At 36.1% G+C, this 18,142-nt stretch overlaps 1 protein-coding gene across 1 annotated transcript; it reads left to right on the forward strand.

Annotated features, from left to right (window-relative positions):
- The first annotated feature begins 3,546 nt into the window (after positions 1-3,546).
- LOC100671340 (olfactory receptor 6C76-like) lies at positions 3,547-4,239 on the forward strand. Its single transcript, XM_010600809.3, has one exon. It carries the CDS (start codon positions 3,547-3,549, stop codon positions 4,237-4,239), a length of 693 nt encoding a protein of 230 aa, XP_010599111.3.
- Positions 4,240-18,142: the final 13,903 nt, after the last annotated feature.

An 18,142-nucleotide genomic window follows, 5' to 3' on the forward strand; every position in this document is an offset into this window, starting at 1 on the left:
GAAGAAACCCCAAGGGTATGGCCCCCAGACACACTTTTGGCTCAGTAATGAAGTCACACCTGAGGTTCACCCTTCAGCGAAAGATTAGACAGGCCCATTAAACAAAATGAGACTAAAGTGGTACACTAGCCCAGGGGCAAGGACTAGAAGTCAGGAGGAGACATGAAAGCTGGGAATAGGGAACTAAAGGTCAAGAAGGGAGAGTGTTGACATGTCCTGGGGTTGTTAACCAACGTCATAAAACAATAAGTGTACTAACTGTTTAATGAGAAACTAGTTTGTTCTGTAAACCTTCATCAAATTACAATAAAATAAAATAAGAAAATTAAAGTTTAATTACTTTGATTTCATTTTAATGGTAGAATTGACATTGATTGACTTATTAAATGTCACCATTATTGAATATAAATTTGTTCAGAATTTTGAAGGGAGGGGATTTTTTTTTTTCATTTTTTAAGTATAAATATGAATAAAAATGATGGCTTGCTATACGTATTGTAAAACACTGTTTCTTGTATATCCAGGAAATTGGGGGAGAGAAGGGAATTTATGTTTTATCTGATAAAATTCTGACTGGTGGGCATGACAAGTCTCTGTTTCTGACCCAACTGGCTGTGTTCCTCGTAATACATCAGCTTTCTTCAGAGATGGTCACTGTGGTCTGGAGAATGTGTCTAAATACTAGGGAGGCCTTTGTGTACATTGGCATTAATAGTTGGACTTTCCAGAGCCTTAACTAATATCTGGCTAAAACATGGTTGTTGTGAGTATTATTATCATTGTCATTTGCTTATCGTATCTTCTCTGATCAATATTTAATCAAATCATGAGTTTTCATTCTTACATTTCTTTGCACTGTTTATCCTCCCTAAATGCCTTGGTGTACTTCCTAATCTTTCTCCAACGCCTAGCTAAAACTCCATCCCCTCCTATAAATCTTCTCCAAATGTCACAAGCCCTAGAGAAATCTTCTCCCCTGTCTTCTATACCACTTTGTAAAAATGAATCTCATTTATCATCAAGATTATGACACATTAAATATGATTATATTCATGCATGTATCATGTCTCCTTAATAACACAGTAAACTGTGATAGAGACCTTATTTTATATACACGTCTTTTATTCTTCAATGTACGATAATCTATCTTCTATAAACCTACAGAAAATTGTTTACAAAATGTTTGTAATTGATAATGAATTCATCGAAGAAACATTGTTAATAAAGTCATCAAAGGAGAAATTTGTCCTCAAGGGATGAAACTGTACTTAGGGATTTTCAGGACATTTCTTTAATGAGGACTTGTAAAATTCCCAACCACATAATCAACTTCATTTCAGTTGGCTTGGCTTTTTACCAATCATATTATTTTGGGGCAGTTGGCATTACCTGCAAAATGTCCAAATACTTGCCCAGTGATTGATCATTAGAGAAAAACTTATTAGAATTTCTCCTCTCTATTCTCCTAGGTAGAACCAAATTACATATTGGGTCCCTATGAGTTAGAATCAACCTGATGGCACACGTTAACAACACAACAGTAGCTCAGACTGTGTGTTAGTTAAGCAAAGAGGTAAATGGAAGTCAATGGTTCATCTGAAGAAAAGTCCATTTTTAATGGTAGGTTTTTCTCCTTCACTTCTTTCCTTACTCTGTTACCCCTTTTCCAATTTTTTGACTCCTTCTTTCCAATTGTATTTTTCTTCCTCTCCCTGTTCCCTTGTTCACTTTATTATTTTTTTTCCCATATTCTGAACTGTATCCAGCAGAAACACTGAATTGGTTTCATTCTGTTCAAGTCAGGTTTTCTATGCAATACGATTGTGTTAAAGAAGGAAATTGAGGACCAGAGAGATTGATGGATTCTCTAAGTGCCTAGGAAAATTCACAAAGGTCACTGACAGTTGTGGAACGTACCTGAAAACAAATAAAAAGAAATAACTTAGAGTCACAGTGACCACAGATTCCCCTTGTGACAAAGACGTCTGTTAACCATAAACTATTTCAGAGTTTATCTTATACAAAGAATTTAACTTGAGGTCATTTTTCTTGCTTCATGACAGATAATTCTAAATCTTTATCATTTCCTGAACAATTGAGGTCCCTTTATTATTTTAAAACCTCTGGACTAGACCTGAGGGTTTGTGAAAATGAATGGGGGGCTGACCAATCCACAGAGACCTCAGAAAAGGGGTCATGATTCAATCATGTTAAGATTATCCAATGGTTGATTTTCTAATCTTGTTTCCTCTTTCCTCGTTAAAAACTCATTGTAACTGGCCTGAAAGGAGCCTTCCTGTTTTTCTGAACAGAAAAGTTTCCCTGTATTCATGCAGATTGTCTGCTCAGATAAACCCTATGCTCTTTAATTCTTTTTGTGCTTTGATTATTTTGACAGTAGATTTAATATTGGAATACAAAAAAAAAAAACCCAAATCTGTTACCATTGAGTTGATTCCGACTCATTGCAACCCTATAGAACAGAATAGAACTGCTCTATAGGGTTTCCAAGGAGCGTGGATTCAAACTGCTGACATTTTGGTTAACAGCCATAGCACGCTGTAGCTCTTAACCACTGTGCCACCAGGACTCCAATATTGAATGAAGGGTGGTAAAAATAAGAGTGCTCCCCCCCACAAAAAAAGGGAAGAGATAGAAATAGGGAGATAACACATTACACTGATTTACAAGAGTAAAGCATCAGAAAGAACTCACACAAAGAGTGTTCACTGGCTGAGTAGATAAGGCAAAAGGCCACACAACTGAAAGGCTATTGTCATGACTGTATTGCGTTGTTTCTATTACCACTTTAGCCAAAAGCTGTTTTTCAATGTCTCGATCATATATACAGTTTCTGTAGTTTTCCTGCACTCACAGTCAGGTCCTTGAAGTGATGATGTTAAAAGGGTCACTGGCCAGGCTGAGTGTAAACAACGTGACATTTCAGCCTTTAGATCTTGAGAAAAGAGGAATGCTATTTTTACATGCATGTTCACCTCTTCACTTCATTACTATAAATGTAACTAAACCAGAATATAGAATGAATTTTTATGACATTCTTTTTTATTTCAGCAAACTTGTGGAAAACATTTATTTTCGCAGTATATGCAAACTAATAACATTTGCCAGAGTTTTGTGTTACATTAATCGCTTCAAAAAAGTGTCCCGTTAATATATACCATCAACAGTGATTATTAGTATTTTGACATTGTTGCTTTAACATTTAACCATTCATACATTAAGATAACTTTTTTTTCTTTGAATATTTTTATCGGAGCAGGAGCAGATCAGGAGTCAGCAACGAAAAACCATACAACAGTGACAGTGTTTATCTTAGTAGGATTGACAGAGGACCCACAATTGAAAATTGTGCTATTTATCTTCCTCCTTCTCACCTACTTGCTAAGCATCTCGGGCAACCTGGTTATCATTACCCTCACTTTGCTGGATTCTCATCTCAAGACACCTATGTATTTTTTTCTTCGAAACTTTTCCTTCCTGGAGGTATCTTATACGACAGTCTGTATACCCAAATTGCTTGTTACCATGGCAACCGGAGACAAAACAATTACATATAACTGTTGTGCAGCTCAGTTATTTTTCGCCTTCCTTCTTGGTGCATCTGAATTCTATCTCCTGGCCATCATGTCTTATGATCGTTATGTTGCCATCTGTAAGCCTCTGCATTATACAACTATCATGAACAGTAAAATCTGTATCCAGCTGGTCCTCGGCTCTTGGATGGCCGGTTTCCTTATCATTTTTCCAGGACTCATCTTAGGCTTAGGCCTGGATTTCTGTGATTCCAATATCATTGACCATTTCTACTGTGACACTGCTCCTCTCCTGCAAATCTCTTGCACAGATACACATTTGCTGGAAATGATGAGTTTCATTCTAGCTTTGGTGACACTCCTGGTCACCTTGGTATTAGTGATTCTATCATATACATATATCGCCCTAACAATTTTAAAAATCCCTTCTGCCAACCAGAGAAAAAAGGCTTTTTCTACTTGTTCCTCCCACATGATTGTCATTTCCCTCTCATATGGCAGCTGCATCTTCATGTACATTAAACCTTCAGCCAAACAGAGAATATATTTAATGAAGGGAGTTTCAGTGGTCAATACTTCGGTGGCTCCACTTTTGAACCCCTTCATTTACACTCTAAGGAACCAGCAAGTGAAACAAGCATTTAAGAACTTGTTACAAAGAGTTCTGTCTTTATCAAAGAAATAGAATCATAATGAGGTATCCAACAGAAATGTATTATTAGGGAAATGTACAAAGAAAGGTATCTGGATTAGGACCTGACTTTCTGGATTAGGACCTGATTTTCCTATTACGTTATCTAACATATATTCATATTTTCCCTTTAATTTCTATCTGGAGGATCATGACCTTACATAGCTATCTTCTTAAAAACGTTTTCCCCTTTCGAATTACAGAACTCTATTTTTCTATTCTATTATGTTATTGTTGTTAGGTGCTGTTGAGTCAGTTCCAACTCTTAGAGGCCCTGTGTACAACAGAATGAAATACTGCCAGGTCCTGCACCATTTCCACAATTGTTGTTATGCTTCAGCTCATTGTTGCAGCCATCGTGTCAATCCATCTAGTTGAGGGTCTTTCTCTTTTTTGCTGACCCTCTACTTTATCAAGCATGATATCCTTCTCCAGGGACTGAACCTTCCTAATAACATGTCCAGAGCATGTCAAATGAAGTCATGCTATCCTTGCTTCTAAGGAGCATTCTGGTTACACTTCTTCCAAGACTGATTTGTTCATTCTTTTGGCAGTCCATGGTATATTCTATACTTTTTACCAATGCCGTAATTCAAAGGCATCAATTCTTCTTTGATCTTCTTTATTTATTGTCCATTATAAGTATATGCAAATTTGGCCCCATCCACTCCTCTTCTTTCAGTGAAATGTAACTAATATTTGAAATCTTGTTTTATTCAGCTTAATGTATCACTTCACTGAGACTAAGGATTATGTGCGGTATGTTTAATTCTTATTATCATATTTGACTTCCTGTGAAATCTTAATAAGTATAAAAGGAACCAGAACTTCTTAAATAGTTGATTCCATAATGATGAACCTAGAATATGTTGTCATACCTAAAATAAGAAAATTGTCAAAGATCAATGGAATCATGTTAAAGGACAAAGGAATCAGTTCAAGGGGCTCTCACCAATGATTAAAAAAAAATGAGATTTATTATAATTCCAAAACCACATTTGTTCACCTTTGGAGTTTGGTTGGCAACAACTCTTATTCTGAAAAGTGATAAATAAAAGTTACAAATCAAACAGATAGTATTTCTGAATGACTAGATAATTGAGGAGGGAAAATTCTTTAAAGAAGTACCGCAATCAATAAATGCTTGAAAAAAAATGGAAGCAAAACCTTGAAATGTTATATTCCTTAATAAAACAAGGGAAATAGGCAATAATTATTGATTTCTGCCTGTCATGGATTGAATTGTGTCCCCTAAAACATATGTCAACTTGGCTAAGTCATGATTCCCTTGTATGATTGGATGACTGTCTACCATTTTATCTTCTGATGTGATTTCCCTATATGTTATAAATTCTATCTCTATGATGCAGTAAGATGGATTAGCTGCAGTTATACTAATGAGGTCTACAAGATTAGGTACTCCTTTAGCCAATCTCTTTTGATATATAAAAGAGAGAAGCAAGCAGAGAGACATAGGGGCCTCATACCACCAAGAAAGCAGCTCTGGGAGCAGAGTATGTCCTTTGGACCTGAGGTTCCTGAGCTGAGATGCTCCCAGACCAAGGGAAGAATGATGCATTGCAAGAACCTTCCTTCAGAGCCTACAGAAAGGGAAAGCCTTCCCCTGGAGCCTGTGCCCTGAATTTAGATGTTTAGCCTACTGGGCTGTGAGAGAATAAAATTCTCTTTGTTAAAGCCATCCACTTGTGGTATTTCTGTTACAGCAGCACTAGAAGACTGAGACACTGCCAGTCAGTGAATAGTTTGCAATTCATTTTCTAATGGATAATCAAGTCAATACCTAAAATACTGATCAATTTTAACATCATGTAAAGTGATAAATCCATTATCATATGCCACCCAACACACTGCAACAGGAAGCATACAGCACCAACTGTGAAGTGTTCTTGCCACCCCACAAAGAACTTGAATTTCATCAAATGTGTTTATCTGTCATTTTACTGAAAATACAGGGGCTAAATGAACATGTTAAATAAGGATTCAAACTATTAAATCCAGAATGTGGTAAATTCCATATTGAAATAAGCCAATTACTTCAACAGACAAAAAGCATAGGGAAAAAAAGTGGGGAAGGGATAGGATGCACTATGCTAGATTTTTAAAAATATCTTAGGAGACATGTTTATTGAGTACCACATGTAGACTTTGGACTATTACTAATTCATATAAAGCAGTATTCTTAGATAATTGGGTAATATTAAAATATGTAAAGTGTAATAATGTCCTAGGAGTTATGTTTTTACATTTCTTATTTGTTAGGGTTAAATAATGGAGTATTTAGGAGTGAAATAAAATGACATCTGGTTTTTTTTTAAACTGTGCTCCAAAAATATTCGGGGAATTGTACACTAAATAACAATGGCATGGTATTTACAATAGTCAAAAATGAAATGGTAGTTTTATGGGTATTCATTATACACTTCTCTCTGCGGTGTATGCTTGTAAATTTTCATAATAAATATTTAATAATAAAAAGTAGCTTAGGAAAAATTAGATAGAAGGTGAATGATATGGTTATTATTCCCATTTACAATACATATTCAGCTATCTCTGAATTTCCGTTTACACATTTGGTTAAATTATCCATGCCCTGGACTGCATTTAAAGAGCCAAACTTTATCCACTGTGAGATAGACCCAAGCCAAAACTCAACTGATTACATAAATTCCATAACCCCCAGCTGTGATTGGTAGACCACAGCGATGTTTTGAGTCTCCAGGAATTAAAGTCACTTCAGAATCAGTGTCCAGTTATCCTTGAAAAGCTTGATTATTTCCTCTTTCCCAATGAACATTCATCCTGGTAAATGACTTTAGGTACCTTTAGGGAGGGGTAGTGAGAATATTAACAATACAACATTTTGGCAGTGTAGCAGCACCATTACTCAGGAAGACCTGTGCTCCATTCTCCTTTCAAGGCTCTGGGTCTGTGAACCTACTCAAGTATGGAAATAAATTGAGGAGTCGTAGCTCTGGATGATTCAAAACACTTTAGTTCTCTATACCTAGAGTGTTTCTGCATGTACCTATTAAAACAGAATTTAGTAAGCTAGCTTTTTGTTTCAGCGGTAGGAACCCTATGATGAACTACTTTGGCTCTGCTGTCCATTACGATAGCCATATCCACCTGGTCTTTGGAAAGTCTTTGTTGCCATTTGCCCCCTGCAACTTCAGGCTCCCATCATCTCCATTGTATTTAAGGATCTCAGTGCAGTGGTAGTAGTTTACACTGTGGAAGTAGTTTAATTTCTGGCCTGCAAAAAGTAGAAACCACACAGCTCTTCAAGAATGCCAGTGTTCTCTACAAGAATATATCACTATTGTAAAAAGTGTGTTCTCAGGACAATCTTAGGGTGGACAGGTAGGTTTTATGTGTTATATATACTCTAGTATTCCTATCTTGCTAAGTTTTTTAATATCTCCCTCTATAGTACACCAAAGAATTTTAGGCCTTTCAGCTTCTTTTAGTGTAGCTGACCTTTAACTGATCAGGCAAACTGTTAGAACCATCCCTAACTTATCAGACTAAAACATCTAATTCTGATTCTTTTCTTAGTGACCCATATCAACAAATTTAACCTGATTCATCTTTATATTCTTCCTTGATCCTACACTCTTAAGATTCATTCCCAAATGCATCCCCCAATTTTCTGTTGATATGAATTAGCAAAATTTTGTAACTCCTTTGTATGCCACCTCTTCACAAGTCACACTTTATACCCCACCCTTTAGAGCTCACTAGGACTTAGCCCTGCTTACAATTTTAGAAGCAAAGAGAGTTAGGTTGTTATGGAAGTAGGTCTTAAAAGATAATCAGCAATGCCTCACAAGGCAACTTCCTCAGGCTCTTCAGGCAAGAGGAGACTAACCTGCTCAGGTACAAACAGCAAAGAATGCAAGATAGAATTTAGGGGTTTGAGACCATAGCTTTATCTGAATATATCCAAATGTTCCATCTCAATTTTAATATCCCATTACTTCCAAATCAATGCCCCAACGTTAATAAAACAAACCCTGAAAGTTCAGGAATTCAGTTTGCATTCTAATTCTACAACACACAAAATTAGATTTTGGATTGGGTTTTCAGAAATCAGGCCCTCCAAGTACAGGAGATAAGGGTTTCTTTCAGGATAATAATAAATGTTTTCATGGCCCTCATAGGGAGAATAGGTCCCTAAGTGGCCCAAATAGTTTCTGCTTGACTGTTAGCTGAAAGATTGGCAGGTCAAACTCACTGAACAGCACCGCAGAAGAAAAGGCCTCGAAATCTGTTTCCTTAAAGAAAACTCCGTGGAACAGTTCTATTCTGTAACACAGGGGTTCACCAAGAGTCAGAATCAACTCAACAGCAGCTAACCACAACATAGGGAGCATGAACTTGGTATTAAAATACCTGAGTTCACCATTTCCCTTCTCCATACTCTCTAGCACGCTTGTAAGCAACCAACCAACACTATTATATTCATTACTTGAACTAAAATATTCTAAGGCAGCAAATTTTTCATCACCCAAAGTCTTAAAGTTTTGATACTGTGTACCATGGACAAATAGTACCCCTTTCACCACCATAAACAGAGACATTAATGCCTTTAAATCTAATCAGATTTGAAACCAATTAACAGAACTCATCCTTAAGAGTCTGTTCTCCTGGAGCTACTCTTGGTATCAGCAAACACAGATAGATAATTCATGGGTGGAATTGTAAATAATTAGCTTAAGCCTGATCTTCTGAAACCTGGAAACCTGTTAAATACTCTTTGTAAGGCTATTTTCTTCATGTCCGATGCTAGAGTTTGAAATTCACAGAACACGTAGTCGGGAAGGGGAGAGCAAGAACAAGATCCCAGAGAAAGCGGAGCAGCTGCAGAACTGGCTAATGCCTAACAAAACGAAGTGAGTCAGTAGAAAAGATACAGCATGTGTGACCTACAAAATGGCTGCTGATTAACTAACTCCACCCTCCAAATCTCCAAGAATCTATGGCCTGCCTTAACATGGTAGAGAATTCCTGGACATGTAGTTAGGCCTAACTAAGTTGAAACATCACAAATTCTCCAGAGGTTTATCAGAAGTGGGCGCATAGAAACTTTGACAGAAATATTCGTTATCCTGATTTTGACGGTGGCTTCATAAAAAAATATGTCAAATCTCCTCAAGCTATACACTTTAATGGATGCATTTTATTATGCATAAATTGTAACTCAGTAAAGTTGTAAAATAAACCAGCAAACAACAAAATACTGCAACCTAACCTAAAGTCAACTTAGACTATAATTGGATTAAATACTTCAGTTCCTATTCATTTTTCTTACTGTTGTTTTAGCTGCCTTTAAGTCAGGCCTGAATCATGGCTACTCATAGGCTACAGAGAAGAACTGCTCCGTAGGATTTTCTTGGCTGTAATCTTTAAGGAAGCAGATTGCCAGGACCTTTCTTCTATGACACTGCTGGGTGGGTTTGAACCACCAAACCACTTGCTCCACTTAAGCTCTTCTTCCTAGGAAACCACCCCAATCACCTCTCAGCTGATTTGAACATTGCCTGCTTTCAATTTCTCTGCTTCAGGTTTTCAGCTGTTTTAGTATAATGTTGCTAGATTCTAGTTTTTTGGAGAGTAGGGTGAGATTGGTTGGTGGGTTTATTTTAACTGACCTGAGATTATGAGAGCTTCTTCCTTTTGTCTTGAAATCGTCCATCAATTTTGGACAATTATTGGACATTATCTATCCAAATATTACTCCACTCCAGTTTCAGTATCCTTTCCTTCTAGTATGTTCAAATTTTTAGCAGTGATCAAGTTTCTTCTATAGTCTTTTCATATCATTATCCAGTTGTCCCAGAAAAAGATGTATTGAATAATTGATTATCTGGTATTGACTACAAATAATCACTCTCATATATCAAATTTCTGTAGGTTCAAGGATGTGTTTATGGATTTTTTAACAAGTTAATCTATCTATCCTGGAGGTAATGTCATATAATCTGAATTATCAAAGTTTTCCATACATATTATTTTATCAGCTACGAGTTATATTTTAATCTGTGCTTATATTTCATTCTGTTTTTCCCTTAATTACCCCTCTATTTTAGATTATTTGTCCATTTGCTCTTTCATACGAAATTAGGGTAAACTTGCCTAATCACAGGGGATCCTTGGTGGCTCAGTGGTTAAGTGCTCAGCTGAAAGATCCAGCTAAAAGTTCAGTGGTTTGAATCAACTAGCTACTACAAAGGAGAAAGATGTGGCGGTCAGCTTCTATAAAGATTACAGCCTTGGAAACCCTGTGGGGAAGTTGTACCCTGTCCTATACGGTCACTATGAGTCAGGATCGACTCTATGACAATGGGTTTTTTGCATAATCACACAATGTTGTTGTTAGTTGCCTTTCAGTTAGCTCTGACTCATAGTGACCTTACGTATAACAGAATGAAACGTTTTCCAGTTTTGTGTCATCATCATGATTGTTAATATGAGTCCATTGTTGTGACTATTGTGTCACTCCATCTCATTGAGGGGATCCCTCATATTCACTGACCCTCTATCAAACATAGCCTTTTCTAGTGCGTGATTTTTTCTGATGCACATACAAAGTAAATAAGACAAAGTCTCATCACTCTCTTTTCTAAGGACCATTCTGGTTGTATTTCTTCTAAGGCTGATTTTTCATTCTTTTGTTAGTCCACGGTATATTCAATAATCTTAACAAACACCACAGTTTTAATACTCCAATTCTTCTGCTGTCTTCCTTTTTCATTGTTCAGTTTTCTCGTGCATGTGAAGTGATTGAAAAGACCATGGCTCAGGTCAGGTGCACCTTAGTCATCAAAGTAACATCTGCTTCTTAAAACTTTAAAGAAACCTTTTTCAGCAGATTTGCCCAATGCATTATGTTGTTTGATTTCTTGCCTGCTGCTTCCATGGACATTGATTGTTGACTCAAGTAGAATGAAATCATTGACTACTTCATTTTTTTTCTCCATTTATCATGATGTTGTTTACCAGTCCAAATAACAAAATAAAAACAGTTAATATGCTAACTGGAACTTCACTGATTTTATCAATTAATGGGGAGAGAATTTGCCTTTACAATGCTAAGTTTTCCAATCCATGAACATGGTATATTTTCTAATTTACTCAGTCCTCTTTGTTATCCATTAATAATTTTTGTAATTTTTTCTCCCAAGAAGATCTTATAATTCTTATGTAACACTTATTCCTTGGTTCTTTACATGTTATTCTGCTTATATCAATAGTATTTTTCATCCTCCTTAATTATGTATAATTTATGCACAGTAAAATGCATCCATTTAAAATATACCATTCAATGAGTTTTCTCAGTGTGCTTTTATTAAATCACTGCTACAACCCTCATATAGAACATTTCCATCATCCTCAAGTTTTTCCTGAGTAACCCTTTGCAGTCCATAACTCCCTTGCCCCTGACTATAGGAAATCACTGACTTCCCTTTAGTACTACATAATGTTTCATATTTTTAAGAAGTTGAATATAAATAGAATTATATATACTGTATAACGTATATAAACATACAGTTCTTTTGTGCCTGGCCACTCCAATCTTTTGCTTCCCTTGTAACATCTCCTCTTTCTGTGTACTCTAAGCCCTCTCTGACTCCCTTTTATGAGGACAATTGTGGTTTACATTTAGGACCCACTGGATAATCCATAATAATCTCCCTCATTGTAAAATCCTTAACTTAATCACATCTTTCATGATGTAACATTCACAGGACCTAGGGATTAGGATATTGATATCTTTGGGAGTCATTATTTAGCCTACCACAAACCCCAGGTTATTTGAGTTTCCTCAAGTTTGCTTCCTTTTTCCTGTCTCATCTCCATCTGCTTTTATATCCATAAAATCTTTTATTTCAGGCATTGTATTTTGTTATACATTTTCTATTTTGTTCTTTTATATTTTCTTTTTGTTTCTGAATGCTTCTATTTTTTATTAAATCATAGTACATTGTACACCAAGCATAGTTATATTAAACCAAAAAGCCAAATCAAACCCATTGCTGTTGAGTCGATTCTGACTCATAGCAAATCTATAGCTCCTTTAAATCCTTTTGCATTAAATGTAACATTGCAGCTATGTAACATTAATGTGTGTTGATTTTCTTTTCTTTTAAAAAGAGGTCACTTTTTTTGTCCTTTGTCTGTTGAGTAGTTTTGTAATGCATTCTGGACAATGTGAATATTACGTTGCATAGACTCTAATTTCTGTTATACACCTCTGCAGATTTTTTCTTTTTTATAACATAGTAATTAAACCTTTTAGACTCAAAACTGTAAATTCTATCTCACCTTCTGTGGGTGATATTTCAAATCTCAGTTCAGTTTGTAAAGACTTTGTTAAGCTACTATTTCATATGCAATGGTTTTGAATATTTTTAAATTGATACAACATTACTGATTGAGGGATGCTTGATTGGTCTCAGCAGACAGTCTCACTTTTCTATTCTACTTCCAACTGACAAATGGATTTTATTAATTTTAATATTTATTTGAGCTATTGATATTCTAATCCTGGATCCACTGAGAAATTTTTAAGTGTAGTAGCTGAATCTATAGATCCTGAGATTTCACAAAAGATGTTAAGATGAAATATCCAAAGGCTGACCAGTGTCAAAGAGCTGATTCACTCACCCAAAACCTCATAAGAATGCCTCTGCTACAAATTGTGGAACATGGGGTTTTATTGTTATAGGAAGTGTTGAAACGGGTAATAGACAGTTGTAACTGGAGAAGAAATATTTTGGCTATACAAACTTAATCAAAATGACATCTTTGTTCCCGACTAGAGATGGCAACCCCCTTCTTGGAAATGCAGAAATTATCAAACAATATCATTAATCTCACATGCAAGTACAGTTTTGCTGAAGGTCATTCAAAAGTGGCTGCAACAGGAAACTGCTAGAAATTCAAGCCAGATTCATAAGAGGACATGGAAAAAGGGATATCATCGCTGATGTCAGATGGATCCTAGCTGAAAGCAGAGAATACCAGAAAGATGTTTACTAGTGTTTATTGACTATGCAAAGGCACTTGATTGTGAGGATCATAACAAATTATGGATAACATTATGAAGAATAGGAATTTCAGAACACTTAATTGTGCTCATGAAGAACCTCTACATAAAGAAAGAGGCAGTCATTCGAACAGAACAAGGGGATACTGCATGGCCTAAAGTCAGAAAAGGTGTGTGTCAGGGTTGTATCATTTCATCACGCTTATTCAATCTGTATGTTCAGCAAATAATCTGAGAACCTGGACTATATGAAGAGGAATGGGGCATCAGGATTGAATGTATTATGCAGATGACACAACCTTGCTTGTCGAAAATGTAGAGGACTTGAAGCAATTACTGATGAAGATCAAAGACTACAGCCTTTAGTATGGGTTATACAACATTAAAAAAAAAATCCTCACAGCTGGACCAATAAGCAACATCATGATATACTGAGAAAATATTAAGTTGTCAAGGGTTTCATTTTACTTTAATACACAGTCTACACCCATGGAAGCAGCAGTCAAGAAATCAAACAATGTACTGCATTGGGCAAATCTGCTGGAAAAGACCTCTTTAAAGTGTTGAAAATCAAAGATGTCACCTTGAAGATTAAGGTGCCCCCGACCAAAGCCATGCTGTTTTCAATCACCTCATATGCATGTGAAAGCTGGACAATGAATAACGAAGACCAAAGAATTGACACCTTCGAATTATGGTGTTGGCGAAGAATATTGAATATACCATAGACTTCCAAAAGAATGAACAAATCTGTTTTGAAAGAGGTATAGCCAGAATGCTCCTTCAAAGTGAGGATGGAGAGATTTCGTCTCACAAAATTTGGACATACTATCAGGAGGGACTGGTCCCTGGAGATGGACATCATGCTTGGTAAAGTAGAGAGGGTCTGCAAAAAAGAGGAAGACCCTGAACGAGATGGATTGACACAATGGGTACAACAATGGGCTCAAGAATAGCAAAGATCATGAGAATGGCACAGGACTGGGCAGTGTTTCATTCTGTTGTACATAGGGTCGCTATATGTTGGCATCTGACAACAACAGAGATGGCCATAGCCTTGTAAATATAAAGCCAATAAGACCCATCTTGTTCTTGTTTACATCACATTTTTATTGAATGACAAATGGATGAGTATTGAAATAAATTCTATCAAATATTGATTATTGCATATGATTAAAAATTGAATAATGCAATTTTTAAAGTTTGGCAACATATGCAACAACAAAATTTTTCTCAGTTCTGTCAACGTTCTAAAGCTGCTATACTGGATATTTGTGATACTAAAATAGGCACACATTTTAACCTGAGGTTAGTTAACAGCCAAATAACTTCTTAAAATCTCTTCCAGTAAAAAATGATTTTGCCACCAATTTATTGTTTTTCTTCCACTCTAAGAGGAACTGATTGAGATACAGCCTTTTCTTCTTTTCAGTTTCTATACCTAATATTTAATTCATGTTGATGATGCCATTTCCCAAAGCAATCTCACAAACTAAAATTTTCTGTACTGCATGAAAATGGTATCATTTAATAAATCCCACCCTCACCATACACGTCAATTTGGTAACTTCTTCAGAACCTGTCAGGAAATGAATGAAGCACTCCACATATTTACAATGATGGCTAAGGGCTAAATCGAAGTAGACTGTAGGTAATATATCTAGATATGAATGAATGCATAATATGTTCTTTTTGCTAAAGTAGTGGCAGAAAACTTTTTAGGACAAGACATCTATTCACACGTTCTGAAGGAAGTCTAGGGTTAAACCATGTAACTATTAGCTGAAAATGAGCAACCTCTTATTTAAAACGGCAGTGACACTGGGGAATTTATTGATTATCCACTCAGGCGTAAGAGAGGAGCTTGAAATTTTGGAAGTTCAGAAAATGAATTCCTTCCATTTACAAGAAAAAAACAATATTCCCTGTTAAAGAAAATACAAAACAACAACAAAAAAAACCATTGCTTAATCATCCCCATTGCCATGGAGTCAATTCTGGCTCATAGCGACCCTATAGGACAGAGAACTGCCCCTTAGGGTTTCTGAGGAGTGCCTGGTAGATTCGAACTGCCAACCTTTTGGTTAGCAGCCATAGCTCTTAACCACGACTCCACCAGGGTTTCTTGCATAATCATAGTTACACAAATTTACATTAAAATAATTTTAATTGAGAAAACTCTGTATGTGAAAAATGTTATTCCTAACAAGATATATATGTATGCAAATAACTCATAAAATATGAAGAACACAAAGATTCTTTGACAAGATTCCCTACCAAAAGCCTTAAAAAAAAGTGACAGAAAATAATATATTGGGGCCAAACTTACACTGCATTGGAAACTTTGAGAGTCCTACACTTCCCCTCCCTTTTGGCATTGACCGATTTGTCATCTTGTTATCCTGTGCATTTAAAACAGCTTTTTCTTGGTACAACAGTAAACCCTTTCACACTCAATGGAACAGAGGGAATTGAGTCTTGTGGAGACTACAGAGCAATGTTACAGCACAGGCAGAAACCACTGTGCAAAGCAGAGATGCAGAGATATTGTCAAAAGTAAGAGGACTCAAGAAAAAGTCTGAAATCAAATGGAAATGTTAATACTAACCCTGCGATTTTTCTGCTAATGGAATATAATAGTCATTCAAACTTCTGAATAACAAGATTACGTCCTTTATATTGGTCGTTCATTCTCAAAGTCTCAGAACAAAGTATTACCATTAAAACCATAATCAACATGTTTTTTCCCCCCTGGATATATTGGAAGTTGAAATGCAAGACACATATCACTTTTAATATTACATATCACTGTTTTGTAGACTCCTAGAGTTCAGATTTATAGAACACTATGCTAATTATCTTTCTGCAATTTTATAATTAGTTATCAGTTTTCTTCTAGATAAAAGCCTGGGTTGTTTTAGTAGACTACGCTGAAATGGCTTTTAAAATGTTGCCTGTGTTTGTATGTGGTGTATGTGTGTTAACAGAAATTATCCTTATCAGTAAAATGTCTACCTGCATGGCATCCTTTTAACCTGCCCATTAAAAATGAGCAGCCAACATAGGGTGACAATATTTTGGATGAATAGCATTAGTGTACTAATGATAGCTTTAAAACAGTGTTTAAAACAACAAACAATGAGTGAATTAATGAATCAAATACGTGACTGTCTAAATAACCAACAAATTAACTAACTTACTAACATCCGTTATGTGTTAAATGTTTAGGTCCCTTTTTGATGCAATTATGGCTAGGTATCTACCCCTTGCCATTGAGTCTATTCTGACTCATAGCAACCCTATAGAACAAAGTAGAATTGCTCCTTTCAGTTTCCAAGGGCTGTAAATCTTTATGGAAGTAGATTGCCACATATTCCTTCCATGGAAAGGCTGGGGGGTTCAAACCATCACTTTCAGAGAGCAGCTGAGTGCTCTAACCACTGCGCAACAAGGGCTTCTTGGCTAGGTATATACAAAATTCTACATTTTCAATAATCTCTATTAGGTGTCCAAGGACACTAATAGTATCTCTGCTACTTGTAGATTCTGAATTATTAGTTGATGGATGAATAAAGAAATCAAGAGTACAATTTTGGTAGTGATTTACTATAAAAACCAAAAACCCACTGCCGTTGAGTCGATTCCGACTCATAGCGACCCTATAGGACAGAGTAGAACTGTCGGATAGAGTTTCCAAGGAGCACCTGTTGGATTCGAACTGCTGATCTCTTGGTTAGCAGCAGTAGCATTTAACCACTACACCACCAGGGTTTCCTGATTTACGATACGCCTTAGTAAACATTTATTAACATCTATAAAACTCATCTTCTTCTTTAAAACAAGAGGGTTGGAGTGGAAAATATCTATAGCCTCTTTAAATCTTAAAATTAGCCATGCTGTGAATCTGCTCATGCATTCTAAGAAATGAACAGGGATACAGGAATATTCCTAAAATTGCAGCTTTTACTTGTAATGGAGGCCCTGACTAAAGAAATCAGCTTGTAAAGATTTAAAGTTTAGTGTGAAGAGGAAGAAAAAAAAAACTGAGAGTGACTATGATTTAAGCTTATGAAATTATTAACATCACAGGTAGGATTATTAAATGATTATTGGATCAATGATTAGGCCAAACACTGAACTGTATGAAATTAGCTGGAATGACATATTTCTAATTAGACTTCAGTGGTTAAGTACTATGGTTGCTAACCAAGAGGTCGCCAGTTCAAATCCACCAGGAGCTCCTTGGAAACTCTGTGGGGCAATTCTACTCTGTCCTGTAGGTTTGCTACGAGTCCAAATCGACTTGACGGCAGTGGGTTTGGTTTTGGGTGGTAGGATTTTTTACCTCAAAAACTTAAGCATGTCAAAATTCTCAATGAGTGATTACTGTGAAAAGACTAAATTCAAACCTGAATTTCAGAATTTGAAAATAACTTTACATCCATCCACCAATATTACAGAAGCTATTGGTTAAAAGTTTGGCTGCTAGCCAAAATATCAGCAGTTCTGATCCCCCAGCCACTCCTTGGAAACCATGTGGGGCAGTTCTACTCTGTCCTGTAGGGTCGCTATGAGTCGGAATCAACTGGATGGCAAGTGGTTTGGTTTGGGTGTTTTGTGTTTTTTTTGTATTATTTGTAGCAGATTTCTTCAGAATGTGAATTTAATTATTCAGTTAACAAATATAGAAACTGATGACCATAATGACATTGGATAAGATTATAAAAATTAAATTTGTAAAAAACAAACTACCTGTTGTCATGGAGTCAATTCCAACTCGTAGCGACCCTATAAGAAAGACAGAGTAGAACTGCCCCATAGAGTTTC

Source organism: Loxodonta africana, chromosome 4 (assembly GCF_030014295.1).
Source record: "Loxodonta africana isolate mLoxAfr1 chromosome 4, mLoxAfr1.hap2, whole genome shotgun sequence".
In the NCBI taxonomy this organism is placed as follows: Eukaryota; Metazoa; Chordata; class Mammalia; order Proboscidea; family Elephantidae; genus Loxodonta; species Loxodonta africana.